The 13,561-nt window shown below is 44.9% G+C and overlaps 1 protein-coding gene across 1 annotated transcript in view; it reads left to right on the top strand.

Moving 5' to 3' along the window:
* Positions 1 to 13,561, top strand: part of SLX4IP (SLX4 interacting protein) — a gene marked incomplete at its 3' end in the record, with an annotated part of 181,168 nt that overhangs the window by 120,804 nt on the left and 46,803 nt on the right. Inside the window, 1 exon segment of the mRNA XM_082670713.1 lies at positions 796 to 916. Coding sequence (XP_082526839.1) covers positions 796 to 916 — 121 coding nt within the window.

Here is a 13,561-nt window from a genome sequence, read left to right as displayed (position 1 = left end):
CATATACAGTATCATCAACAAGTATGAGAAGAAAATCAGACTCCTGATTTCCAGTTCGCTATTCAACCCACCACTCGGTGCTATTCCTTTTTAGTAGATTTGTAAATCCCAGAAACTAATGAATTATGGTGGTTAGGTATTAAAAGTTTTTTGAACCAAGTTTGAAAAGTGGGAAATTTTTGTATAAAAATCACTGTCTCTAGTTTCTCTTAAACAAATTGGAAGATCTGGTATCACTGTGCCTTGTGTCCCCATATGAAAGCACGGGGGGCTGCCCCCTGTTGACTGCTTAGGGGTCAGGGTTCCCTCTGACTGTGCCTTGGCTCCCAGCTTCTCCCGGTCCACAGTCCCCACCCAGTGGGCCTGGCTCTGGGGCTACCATCTCCAGCCAGAGTTGGCTCTGTTTGACTTCTCTCTTCTGTTTGTCACAATCCCACGGGTTGATATTTATACGAAAACAGTCTTTACCTCTCTGATTTTGTCACCTGATCGCCCTGATTTTTACATTGAAGTGTTTTTATCTTCCTTTTAGAAATGTGAAACTGAGGCAGAGAGAAATGAAGTGTATTTCTTATATCACAGAGTAAGCCAACATCATGGTTTCAAGCAAAGCTCAGTGGCAAATTTAAATCTGCAGCATTATCCATGAGCACATATATGATTCCTTTATTCATTCATAGCTAATTTAAAGAGCAAACAAAATGAAATGTTCGATTTTGGTGTTTAAATATGCATGATATTGACTTTTTTGAATTGCATTAAATTAAGTTATATCTATTTTCTGATTTACTTTAGGAAGTCTGTTTACTGTTAAAAGAAACCATTGATTCAAGAGTGAAGGACTACTTAGGAGTTCGTAAACAGCACAGGCCGTCAAATACAGAATTCACAAGATCCAATCCCTTGTCCTTAAAAGGTAGGAATGGAGTACTTTGATTTTGGATAAAATTTCTGCTTTGTAGAGATGGCAGTTATGTTTGACTCTGACTGTCACGTTAGTACAGTGATACATTTTTAAAAAATATGTTCTATTGAAGATGCATTCATTAGGTAAAGCAAATTAACCAGAAAGCCCTGAAGGGCTTTTAATGGTAGGCAAAGTACATAAAAATAGAAAATAAACATTCCTAAGTAAGCTATAAATTCTTTAAAGGATTTTTTTTTTTTTTTTTGACAAGTCTTACAGCTGGGTTTACGTTAACACTGACTTGATTTGGGGCTTTATGCTTTTCTAAGTGCTTTCATTTATGTCACCCTATTTCAGAAGTTCTCACCTGGGGGTGCTTTTGCCCCAGGGGACATTTGGAAATGTCTGTGACAGTCTGGGTTGTCATAGCCATGGAGGGGAGCTACTGGCATCTGGTGGGTAGAGGCCAGGGACGCCACTAAATATCCTACAGTGGCCAGGGCAGCTCCCCGCAGCAAGACACTATCCCCCAAAATGTCAAGGGCACTGAGGTTGAAATATCCCACCCTGTTATCCTAATAACACTTGGAGAATGGTCATATCCTTGAGTTATGGGTGAAGAAGCTGAGGTTGCGAGATTAAGGGGGTTGCCCAAATAAAAGATCATCTTCTCGAGGACAAAGATTATGTCGTGTATCTGGCATCTTCCCTTCTCCTCTCCCTGCCCCCAGCACTTAGCTCAGTGCCTGATGCACAGATTCATATTCAGCATATTCAGGGATACATTGAATATGGAGGAGGACTTGGGTCACAAGCAGCAGAACCTGACCCCCCAGACCAGTGTTCTCTCCACTCTGTCATTGTGGTGTTTTTAATTTTAAGTTAGCATTTCATGGCACTCTTTGTAGTACACTTAACAGTCAGCCCATGTTAATCCTCAGAGGACAGCACTGTAGTGCTGTGAACTAGATTATGCTAATGCAACACCTCTTTAGGGAAAGAATGGTGTCACGTCCTCCCCTTTGAAGGCATACTTAATCTGCACTGTTTACTTGGGCACGACTGATAAGTGGGCAGATAGGTTAAATTTATTCAAACCGAAAGCCTCAGACAAATAGAATTTTCAGTCCAAACAATATTGTATTAGATGACGCTTGCCGGCATTTTGCTTAGTAATACTGTAAGTCTTCTTGAGAAAAGCCGTATGAGCTTGCATCCTTTGTACTCCAGCAGACCTGGCTAGTGTCACTTTCTAACTGGTACGGAAGGAAAAGGAGCAGAGAAAGTTCCAAGACCTCTGTCTCCACTGTGGTAGTGGCTTAGTCAGTCCCCATCCTCAACTGGCCCCTCCCCTGGCCTCCACTCCTACTGAGGGAAGAGCTAAATACTCACTTTCCCAGCCTCTCTCACAGGCAGGGAACACATGGTATTCTGGCCCCAAGATGAAACCCAAAGCCTTTCTTGGGCTCACGTGAGCAAGAAGTTTGTTTTTAAACAGAAAAGTGATCTTACTGTACATACAATTTTGTAATCTATTTTCTTCCCACCTAACATAATATAAAAGTCCTTTGAAACACATATATCACCATTTTAAAAATTTAATAGATGTGAAGTGGTATCACATTGTGGTTTGGGTTTGCATTTCTTTAATGATTAGTGATGTTGACCATCTTTTCATGTGCTTATTAACTATTTGTGTATCTTTGGAGAAATGTCTGTTTATGTCCTTGGCCCATTTTTTAATTAGGTTGTTTGTTTATTTGTTTGAGTTGTAGGAATTCTTTATATATTCTGGATATTAATCTTTTATCAGATATGATTTGCAGATATTTTCTCCCTCCTGAGAGAAATGGAGAAAACAAAGCCTTTGACAATGTCCTTTGACCCAAACGTTTTTAATTTTGATGTAGCCAGTTGATGTCATATCCAACAAATCATTGCTGGATTCAGTGTCACAAAGCTTTTCCCTATTTTTTTCTTCTAAGAGTTTTATAGACATTTAGGTCTTTGATTCATTTTGAGTTAATCTTTTATATGGTTTAAGTTAAGGGTCCAACTTTGTTCTTTCACATGTGGATATCCAGTTTTCCCAGTGCTATTTGTTGAAAAGCCTGTCCTTTGACCCATTGAGTGGCCTTGGCACCATTATAAAAAATCATTTGACCATAAATATGAGAGTTTATTTCTGGGCTCTCTCTTCTATTCTATTGGTCTATATGTCTGTCTTTATGCCAATACCACACTGTATTGATTACCATAGCTTTGTAGTAGGTTTTGAAATTAGGAAGTGTGACTCTTCCAACTTTGTTCTTGTTTTTCAAGATTGTTTTGGCCATTCGGGGTCCACATCACTGTTTTTAATGACTGCATAGAATTCCATTGTGTCCATAGTTTGATTTATCAGTGGGACATTTAGGTCACATCTAATATTTTCACTGTTGTAAACAGTGGTATGGTGGACACCTTGATGATCTAGATATTTGCACACTTCAATTTCTATATAATATTTCTCTCTATTGTTCATACATTGTAAGAGCTCCTTAAGGATATTCAAGCTCTGTGTGTTATGTATGTTGCAAGAGATTTTTCTCAGTTTGTCATTTGCCTCTGACTTGGTTTATTTTACAACCACAAACAAGAAGCCTTTTTTGCCCCTGGAGCCTCCGATGCCCCCTAGTGGGGGCAAAAGCCGGGCTTCTCTGTCAGAGATAAGCAGCACGGTTGATTGCCCAAGAAAGCAGGAGGGTGCTGATGCAACGGTGTGCCGCTCACTCCTCTCCCTCTTCGAAAGCCAACTCGGTGTGAAAGCAGCATCTAGCTTCTTTCTGCTTCTGAGAACAGTTAACCTTTGACTGAGCATGTCTTTCGATGTCCCCACCTGAGCTAGTCCTCTGCTGCCACCAAGCAGTCCAGGGTCCCGCCTCAGCTGGACACTCGAACACCTGCAGCAGCACGCTCGCTGGCGCCCTTGCGCTCGCTCTGGCTGATGCCCCACCTGTTGTCAACACTTGAGTTAGTGTAATCCCTTCACGTCACAGGTCTGATCTTTGTGCAGAAAGCCCTTCAGGATTTCCCCAGGGCTCCTGGGTGAAGGCCAAGATCTCTGGGGTAGCTGCCTCTCCAGCCTCATCTTGTGACCCTTGTTCCTTCTTTCATGCTTAAGCCACAGCAGCTTCAGTTCCTCTCTTTCAAAGCCCCATTCTTCCACTCATCCTGGGGCTTCTGCCTGTGTTGGAGCGCTGGTCCTCCCCTGCCCCTCTGCCACTTTCAGCCCTCCGCTCAAAGTCCACACCCCAGGGAAGCGTATCCTGTCCACAGGTCCCCTGTTTCCAGGCCCAGGAGCATCCTGCACTTTGGTTCACACCATTTGATTAATGTTGATCTCTCCACAAGTGTGCCGGTCGCCTGAAGACAGGTTCTGCCTCTTTTATGATCCATGGTATCCCCGGCATGGAGCATATTTTCCGGTTTGTAGTAGGTTCTTAATAAATGTTTGTACAAGTGATTAATTACACACATGGATACATCTTTCCTCTTCCTAGTAAGGTCAAGGCCTGCTGTAACTTACCTCGCCTGCCTTGTCCCTTCCTGCTACTCACTTTTCTATTTCCTGCAAACCTGCATTCTTTATACCTCTGTGTTTTTATGTTTTTAGGTTTCTCTTTTGTCTGGAAATCTCCTAGTATTCAGCTTTTAAGACCTAACTCACATATTACTTCTACAAAGTCTTCCTCAATTTCCTGTCTTCCTTGCTTATAGCACTTTTATAACATTGGTCACATTGTATTATAATTGTTTTATAATCAGTTTACCTGCCTTTCTCCCTTTCTTTGTTGGTAAAGATTGAGGGGTTGCCACCCCAGAGCCTCTTTTTTTTTTTTTCCTCCAAATGACCGAGCTGCTTAATTCAAGAGCAGAAACCGGTAACTCTGCTTCACCTCATACTAAACTGTTAATTTCCTAAAGGTCAGAGCGCTGTTCGCCCATCTCTACCCCAGGGCTGCCTTCCATAGAGAGCCAAGATGCATCATCTTCTAGGACATGCACACCCGCAGGGATGAAGCAGACATACATAGTGATGCTGCCCATCCCAGACTGTTTATTATCAGCATCACTAAAAATGGAAACTGCCTCTTCTCGGCTGCTCCCATAGTCTTACTTTAAATGCCTTTTTCTTCCAAAGGAATTTCAGAACCATGAACTGTAAGGAAGGCCTTGCCTATTTCCTCCTCACTGTTTAGTTCTGTGTCTCATGTTCCCTGAAAATAGAGTTGTTCTTACTGTCTTGGTGACTAGGGTGAATGTGTATGGTTTTCGCTTTTGTGTAAATTGGGTATCTTCCTTATTTGTGTGAGTTTCTTACCTTTCCCGTTTCCAGATCTGAGTAACGATAACGTACTTCATCATGGGATAGACACTTAACACGCGATGCTTGGTGAGCTGAAGTCACCAGGCTGGTAACTTTGCTGATTGCTTTAATAAAATTAATATATTTCATCCTCTGAGTTATCTTTATTAAAAAAGTAACATAAATGGCTTTTAAGCCATTTCCTTAATCATGTAATATTGAGGAATACAAAGAGTACTGGCAAAAACTCCGTCAGCGAACAGCATAGCACAGACATTTGCCAGTAGCCTCAGCCTTCTTAAGTCACCTGGAATTGTTATTTCAATGGATTTAGTAAAAATTAACGTTGTAAGAAAGTTTCTATTTTAAAGACTTAGCTCAGATTCTGTCAACTCTACCTCATTAATATTTTTCCCCTTAGCTTTGCCAATATTGAGTGTTACTGGTATTTTTAATTTTTGCCAGTCTGACAGGCCAAAAATCAAAAAAAGAGATGTCATGCCCTTTGATATTTATCTTTCTGTTTTTATGTGTTTATTGACTGAACTGCATATTTACAACTATTGCTTACCTTTGTATCGGGTCGTTTGCCTTTTTCGTCTTAAATTTTTGTTTTTCCCTGTGTCACTCGCTTGGTCAGGACCCTTCTTATTAATCAGCTCTTGAATCACTGCCACGGCCTCCTGATATCCCTTCCAATTCATCCATGCCTCTGCTGCCAGAGTGGCCTTTTGAAAACAAAAATGTGATCGTCTCCAGCTTAAATCCTTTTGTGGTCAGGAACCTTAGTTACCTAATATCCTTTGTTTAATTTCATTTCTGCTTGAGACTAGCTGGAATTGGTCTGGCTCTGCAGCAGAGAAGAAGTTGATTAAAGATATTAGGTAGTTCAACAGAATCTACCTGTAGGAGGGCCAGGCAGTCCGATTCTGAGTCTACACAGACAGCACAGCCTCAGCCTCAAGATGGGGGGACGGCTTTGGTTCATGAGCCCTTTCAGCTGCCGTCTGCAAAGCCCAGCACTGAGCCTACAGGAGCCTGACGGCCTGGCCTGTGGCCATGGCGCCGTGCTCCTCCCATGGAGAGGATCCCATGGCTGTATCCTGGTTGCAGGTGAGCCAGGGAGTGCAAAATGTTTGGCTTTTACCTTGGGAAAGTGGGACTTAAAAAATGTGGGAAGTTACCAAAACGCAGGGAGGATGGGCAGAAGTTTTGGGTGGGTGGATACGAGTTACAAATATCCACTGAAATTTTCCTGTTGGCTTCCTTCTTCCATAAACTTCCAAACAATAACAACAAACTTTTGCCTGACAATACAACTCTCCCAACTACAGACAAAATATGCTCAGCACCTCCTCCAAGAGAGAGAACCCCAAGCCTCACATCCCAGCTCCAAGCCCGAGATTTCTGAGTGATGTGTATTCCTCCTTTGGTTTATTCACAGCCCATATTATTTTCCTTATTGACTAAATGACGAAGCTAACTATTGCCAACATACCCTGAATAAAAAAACAAAAAACTTAGTTAATATATAAATACATATGTGGTACAGCAAGGAAGACAATTTAGGAAGATGCTATCATTCTAACTTCTGTAGTCGGTTACATGAAATAAATAGTTGGTGTTTGTATATTCCCTCCTCTAATATTTATTTCATATTCCCTTTGTCTTTAGCCAGTAACTCAGCTGATCAGGTTTCTTGACCTGGTGAGGTGACCAAACTTTCCTTCCTAAGGAATTTGAGCCCTCAGTGGTCCTGCCTTTCTGAGGTTGCCATAGTTTGCGTTAAGTTTTAGCACTGGATGTGCTCTGCTAGGTCGAACGCGTTATATTCCTTCTGTGTTACCCGTCTACCTTGTTGCTCTTCTTGTACCATCGTGAGCCAACATTTCAACCGCCCTTTGGTCTATTTGTCTAGCGGCGTGAAGAGCCGGAAACAGTTACACGGCGCTTTGAACTTTCAGCCTGACTCATGTTTTCCTCTCTGTTCTAGTCTTTTTTTTTTTTTTTTTTTTTTGCGGTACGTGGGCCTCTCACTGTTGTGGCCCCTCCCGTTGCGGAGCACAGGCTCCGGACGCGCAGGATCAGCGGCCATGGCTCACGGACCCAGCCGCTCCGTGGCATGTGGGATCTTCCCGGACCGGGGCACGAACCTGTGTCCCCTGCATCGGCAGGCGGACTCCCAACCACTGCGCCACCAGGGAAGCCCCTCTAGTCTTTTCTTGAGTACTAAAGAAGCAGAGTCAGGGGGATGGAAGGCAAACTTTTTGCTGAGGTGGTCACTTCCCACTTCCACTCCCTGGTTCCAGGAACCACATATTCTGGCCAAGGGAATGCGTTGTTCTGCTGGTCAGAGCACATATACATCTTTTCGGGCTTCACCCCAGCTCCACAAGCCCTTCTGCCTTGCAGTTTGTGTCATAGCTGAATTTTCAGTAGACCTCTTCACCATTGTCTAAGGCCAGCTGCATTTGAGCCTGGCTTGATTGCTTGGTAGGACCACTGAATTTTATGCACCCACTGTCTTATTTTGAAAAATGAGTTTTCTTGGTCAGAATCACTGCACTGGTGATGGTGAATGAGGCCTTCAGGAAGTGCATGGGTGATGTGGCTGGCAGAAACATGGCAGACATAGAGGGTACATCCAAATCCTGAATAAGGGTCTATTCCAATGGAGGTAAGCTGTTGCCGCCTCTGTGATGAAAGAGGTCTAATATAATCCACCCTCAACGGCTAGCCCGTCTCCCTGCGATATGAGAGTTGGTGGGGAGGCTCAGATTAATTGGACGTTTGGCAGGGCTCAGCCTTGATGCGGTTAAGTCTGTGTTGTTGAGCCCAAGCATAATGTTCATCCTTGCCCCCGTTGCCACATCACTCCTGAGTCCTTGAGCAGGTACTTGGGCAACTGGGGAAAGAGGCTGGCCAGCACGCATGGGGGCAGGTCATCTGGTCCAGCTTATTGTAAGCACCTCTTAATGGGGCCTTTCAGAGAACATTCACATCAGATGCAAATATTCTCACACTCTGTAACTTTTCTCCAAATGTCCTTGTCCCAGTCCTTCTGTCATTTGCCGAGTAAATCTATTTCAGTCATATACTCAACAGCTGAGAAGACAACTACAGATTTTCACAGACCTGCTGGGCCCTTTGTCAGATGAATTGAAGCCAGGTTTCTATTTATCCCCCTCTGGTGGGTACAGTGGCAACCAGAAACCCCAAGGCATAGCACAGTCTCAGAGCTAGCGTCCAGTCATCCTCAAAAGTTCTGGGTATTTCCCTTTTCTCACTGTGCAGGCACCCTAGTAAACAATTGCAGATCCCAAGGGGAAAATTTAGAGAATGTACTTGTAATATTTTTGAGGGGGCCTTGCTTGGGTGCCTGGCTCTCTGAGAAGCTGTGGCTGTCTTTCAAGGTAGCCCAAGTCAGACCCCTATTTACCAGACCTAGATTCTTTTCTATTATACAGTGTACTAGCTTGCTAGGGCTGTCATAACAAAATAACACAGACTGCTAAACAACAGAAATTTATTTTCTCACACTTCTGGGGGTTGGAAGTTCGAGATCAAGGTGTCAGCAGGGTTGGTTCTGAGGCCTCTCTCCTCGGCTCGCAGATGGGCTTTTTCTCCGTGTCTTCACGCGGTTTTCCCTCTACATGTCTGTGTCCTAAATTCCCCCTCGTATAAAGTCCACCTCTTATACAGTCATATTGGATTAGGGCCCACCCTAATGACCTCATTTTAATGATCTCTTTAAAGATGCTATTTCCAAATATAGTCACATTTTGAGTACCTCTAGGGTGAGGACTTCAACATAAGAATTTTGGAGAGACACGATTCAGCCCATAACATACAGTTTAAGTAGGGCCCAAGTATGTTCTCCATTTTATTTGGAGTCATGGACGTATCAGTTAACCAATAAGCCAAAGATGTCTGTCGGTCAAGCCACTGACAGCGTTCCTACCAAGGCTACCACTGGCTCATGGCCCTCTACTGGACCAAGTGACTCACCCAGCCACAGGCTTTAGTGGACGACAAATTTCTGGCCACCTCATCACCAGGTGACCCATCCACTCTTCGACTGTGGTGGTCTACAGATGCCATGTCTCTCCTGGTCATTAGTCCTCCCAGCAACTAGCTCTCAGTCCCTGAAGGGTGTCCCTCAACCCCAGGGTCCACGAGCCGTGGTGGCAGTGTCCTCTCCATGTTGGGCCCCCACCTGTGCAGAGGGTTCTAGGGAATGCAGGGCATCACTTGGCACAGGCTGAGAGTCTCACACGGGATCCTCTGCTCTCTTGCCGTTCTGTAGCTGTGTGTGCTTCGCTGGGGTACAGCTTTATGTACCTTGTAACTGCATTCCAGCAGAGGGACCTCAGTTCTCCCATGATCAACCTTTTTATTAAGCAAGCATGAAAATGACCTTGTGGGGGTGGCGGGGAGGGGGGCGGGACATTTTAGTCCCAGTTTCAGGCACTGAGCAGTCAGGCTGTTCAGGAGAACACTGGGTAAGCCAACCGCCCGGTACCCGGAGACTTGGGTGGCCCTTCATCCAGACCTGTGGGAAGCTGGGTTCCGGAGGAGCCTCTCTCCTCTAGGGGCAGGGGAGTCATTGGTCCCAGATGGCTTTGGCCAGGGGGGGATAAATGATAAACCCTCATTTATCAGCTTGGCACCATAGCCTACCTGACAGGCCCCCAGAACATCATGTTTTCTCGCCTCTGGGCCTTTGCACATGCTGCTTCCTCTCCCCACAACTCTCTTCTCCTTGTTCGCCGCTGGGCCAGCTCTGCATCACCCCGCAGGCCTGTGCTCCCGCATCATTTCCCTTAAGGAACCTTATCATTTCCCTTAAGGAACCTTATCTGTTGCGTCTTCCCCCTCAGGGAGCTGCTCCTCCCTTTTCCAGCCTGGACAGTGGCACAGTCATCGTTTCCTCCTCCTGGAGGGCAAGGGTCCTGTCCTGGGCAGCACCCAGTGCAGAGCTTGTCACTCAGGAGGAGCACACGCATTGGAAGAAGTAAAGGAACGAACTGTAGCATTTGCCAAGGCTTGTGCTCTGCTTCCATCGTAGCATCTCTTGCCCCTTTAACAAAAGGCAGAGGTAAAAGTGGTCTGCGAGTTACAAATTATTAGATAGTTTTCCTCATTTGGTTTTGAGAAAGTCAAAACCACATCCTACCCCAGTGTAAGGTGAGCTGCAGTATTTTCTGCCTCTTCTGCAGATGCCTGCCCTCCAGCCCTGCTCATCACAAGTGCCCTCCAGCCCCACCACCACCACAAGTGCCCTCCAACGTTACCACTCCTACTAGTTACCGTTACCAAGATTCAGCCTGATGGGTGCCAGCACTGTGCTGGGGCTTCCGCGTACCCACGGTGGATCCTTGGGGCAGCCCTTTCTAGCAGCATCCTTAACCCTGGTTTTAAGGATGAGAACCAAGCTCAGAGTTCAGGCAACTTGCCCGAGGTCACATAACTGGGAAGTGTCAGAGGCATCATGAAAACATGGCTGTCAGGATGCCTGGCTTCTCTTCACTGCTTCAGCCTCCCTATTAAGGGGGGAGAGAGAGAGAGAGAGAGAGAGGGAGGGAGAGAGAGTGGGGGAGAGAGTGTGTGTGTGTGTTTTCTTTTTTAATAAAATTTCCCTCTAATCATGAAAACAGAGCTCATCTTCCAGCTCCAAGCACTTCCCACAATACACTGTCTAAATATTAGGGCTTTAAGACATCTTTGTGTTTGTAGAGCAGTAATCTTTCTTTTTTCCTTTTTTTTTTTTTTTTTTAACTGCCCATTATTCCATTCTGTGTAACCTTTTTCTTGCAGTTAACATGTAAGAAACCCAGTCCTTTGGAAAATACCATAAAATAGATTAAATTTTCCTGGGCACTGTGGTTTCTGTCTGCCTTGGCTTTCTATTTGGCTTTTCTTCTAAGCCGAACGCTCCTATAAAATCTTAGCTTAAATCTCCAGCCAGCGTGCAGCTCGTTCTCTTGTGGCATCTGAGGCATCTTCTGTGAATGTTCGGGGCCAGATGAACAGACCTCCTATCTGTCCATCGACACCCACTCAGCATCCTGGGGAGGGCGGGGGGCACTTTACCACCATGTTAGGAAATCAGCGGGTGTGCACACAACAGGAGGAGCACAAGAAAAAGATGAGAATTGCCAAAACAAGCAAGTTCTTCCTATTCTTCCCTCCGTCTGAGAAACGTTCCTCTCCTTTCCCCATCGCCCGATGCACCGTACCTGCCAAAAAAAGCTTTCTCTCTGCGCTCCAGACACAGGCCCGATTGTGAGCCCTGCTCCCCAGGGGCCCCAGGAGCGCACATTCGCATATTGTGCTGTTTGTTTTGCTTTGTATTTATTTTCCCAGCCCACTGAAAAAAGGGCCTTTTCCTATTTAAAAGAAATTTTGGAAGTGAAAACCTTTTCCGTTTGAGCCCAGCCCTTCCTCCATGTAAACCATCCGGCGTTTGCAGAGAGAACAGTGAAAGCTTGCTCCGAAACACCGTCCTTACGCAGTCACGTGACCATCCTTTCCTTAGACATTAGGGACAATGAAAGTTACCGTCTCTCCAACAGCTGTCAGCCCTGATGAAACATAGGCCCTTGGCAGAGAGTCCCAGCTTCGGAGTCACCTTGGCTGTGTGTCAGCACCCGCCCCTGCCCTCCCCGGCCTTTGAGGTGGAGCCGTGGGCGGCCGCCGACGCTGCCATGGAAGGGCTTCTCGGCCTGAAACGGGAGGAGCTGGGAGCTTCTGCGCTTTGATACACAGTAAAAAGCACAGCACATTTAAAACAATCTGCCATGCTGCTAAATATTCTTAATATGGAGACATTGTTTTTTTCTATTCACAGCCCTTTACAAAGAGAAATGGATTTCCCTAGATGTGTCCTAGGGCACCATGGAAACATGTGTTTTCTCTTTACACATGTGTTTAAATAGCTTTGGTTATTATTTACATTTCTTCCCATAATGTACTCCATCAAAACATTTGCTCAGCTTTCATCCGCACGAGAAGCTTACAAGGGCAATAATGGAAGCAAGTGCCCACAAGGCCTCTGGTGAACGTGCCGCAATTTCAGCAAAGATGATTTTTCCAGGAATTGGAAATTTGTAAAACTTTAAGTTTTATACTTTTTACCGTAACTGTGCTAAAGCAGCAATGACAACACGAGAGACTTTGCATCCTCAGAAACTGGGGAGACTTGTCTAATCATTTATTGCAATAAATGGAAAGAAAAGCAAAAACTGTAAACTTTTATGCATCATGTTTCCACTTGTTATAGTTACCTGTTATGGACATTGCTGAAGTGGCAATAACTGATCTTTTGTTTATTTTTTAAATTTTATAAGGAATTAAAACACACAAAAAAACCTGATTGCAAAGCTTCAAAGAAAAGGTTAGGATTCTTTTCACCACACCAAGAGGTTGTCGAGCGCCAGTTTGAACCACCTAGAAGGCCTTTTCGTTGTTAGTATAAACCTTATTAAATCGACCCTGCTGGCTGGTGAGTCAGCTGCTTCCTCTCCCACCCTGGCCTTCTCCCGAAAGCCCCTGCCCGGCACATAGCAAACAATGATTTTTCCTCATAAAACGAAGTCTGCGTTGCCATTGCTGAGGTTCAAATTACAATGCCAATTCTCTTGGGGCTTTTATGGTGATGCAACTCCATTTATACTTTAGAGTCGGCTTGGGCTGGTTCACATTTACATCCAGACTCTCTGCTCCCAAATTTCTGCATATTCAGGAACTGGGAAGTTCAAAACAACTTTACCAAATCCCCTGGGACTCTTGGATTCTAGAAAGGTCTTTGTCATCAGATGGTGGTTGCAAGACTTTTCTAAAAGGAGTTGTCCCAATTGGCTGAGAGCCCTGCCCATTTACCAGCTCTGTGAAGACTGACTGTTTATTACTAGATCTTCCAAAGACGAGTCCTGCTTGGTGGCAGGTGGGACTGGCTGGCACTCCTGCCCTGCTGGCAGAGAAAGTCACTGCCTTACATTGATAATCAGCGTGAGATAACACCATTCTATTAGTGATCTGTGTGTTTTGTCACAGTGTTTCTAATGGTGACAACTGGATGGGGGACCTATAGTTCTCATGGTTTACCCAGTGAAAACAGTGGCTTATTCTAGCATGTAGGGAATGTGGCCCTTGGGACACTGGCCTTAATATTGTTCAAATGGTTTGGCTGCCACATAGTGTGTGTGTGTGTGTGTGTGTGTGTGTGTGTGCGTGTGTGTGTGTGTGTGTTGGGAGGGGTGGGGGGCAGAAGGAGATAGTGAGACCCTCCCCCCACCCCGACAAAA

This window comes from Grampus griseus (assembly GCF_964374135.1).
Source record: "Grampus griseus genome assembly, chromosome: 14".
Classification (NCBI taxonomy): domain Eukaryota; kingdom Metazoa; phylum Chordata; class Mammalia; order Artiodactyla; family Delphinidae; genus Grampus; species Grampus griseus.
The sequence above is the reverse complement of the archived record's forward strand: the minus strand, read 5'-3'. Positions and strand labels throughout refer to the sequence as shown.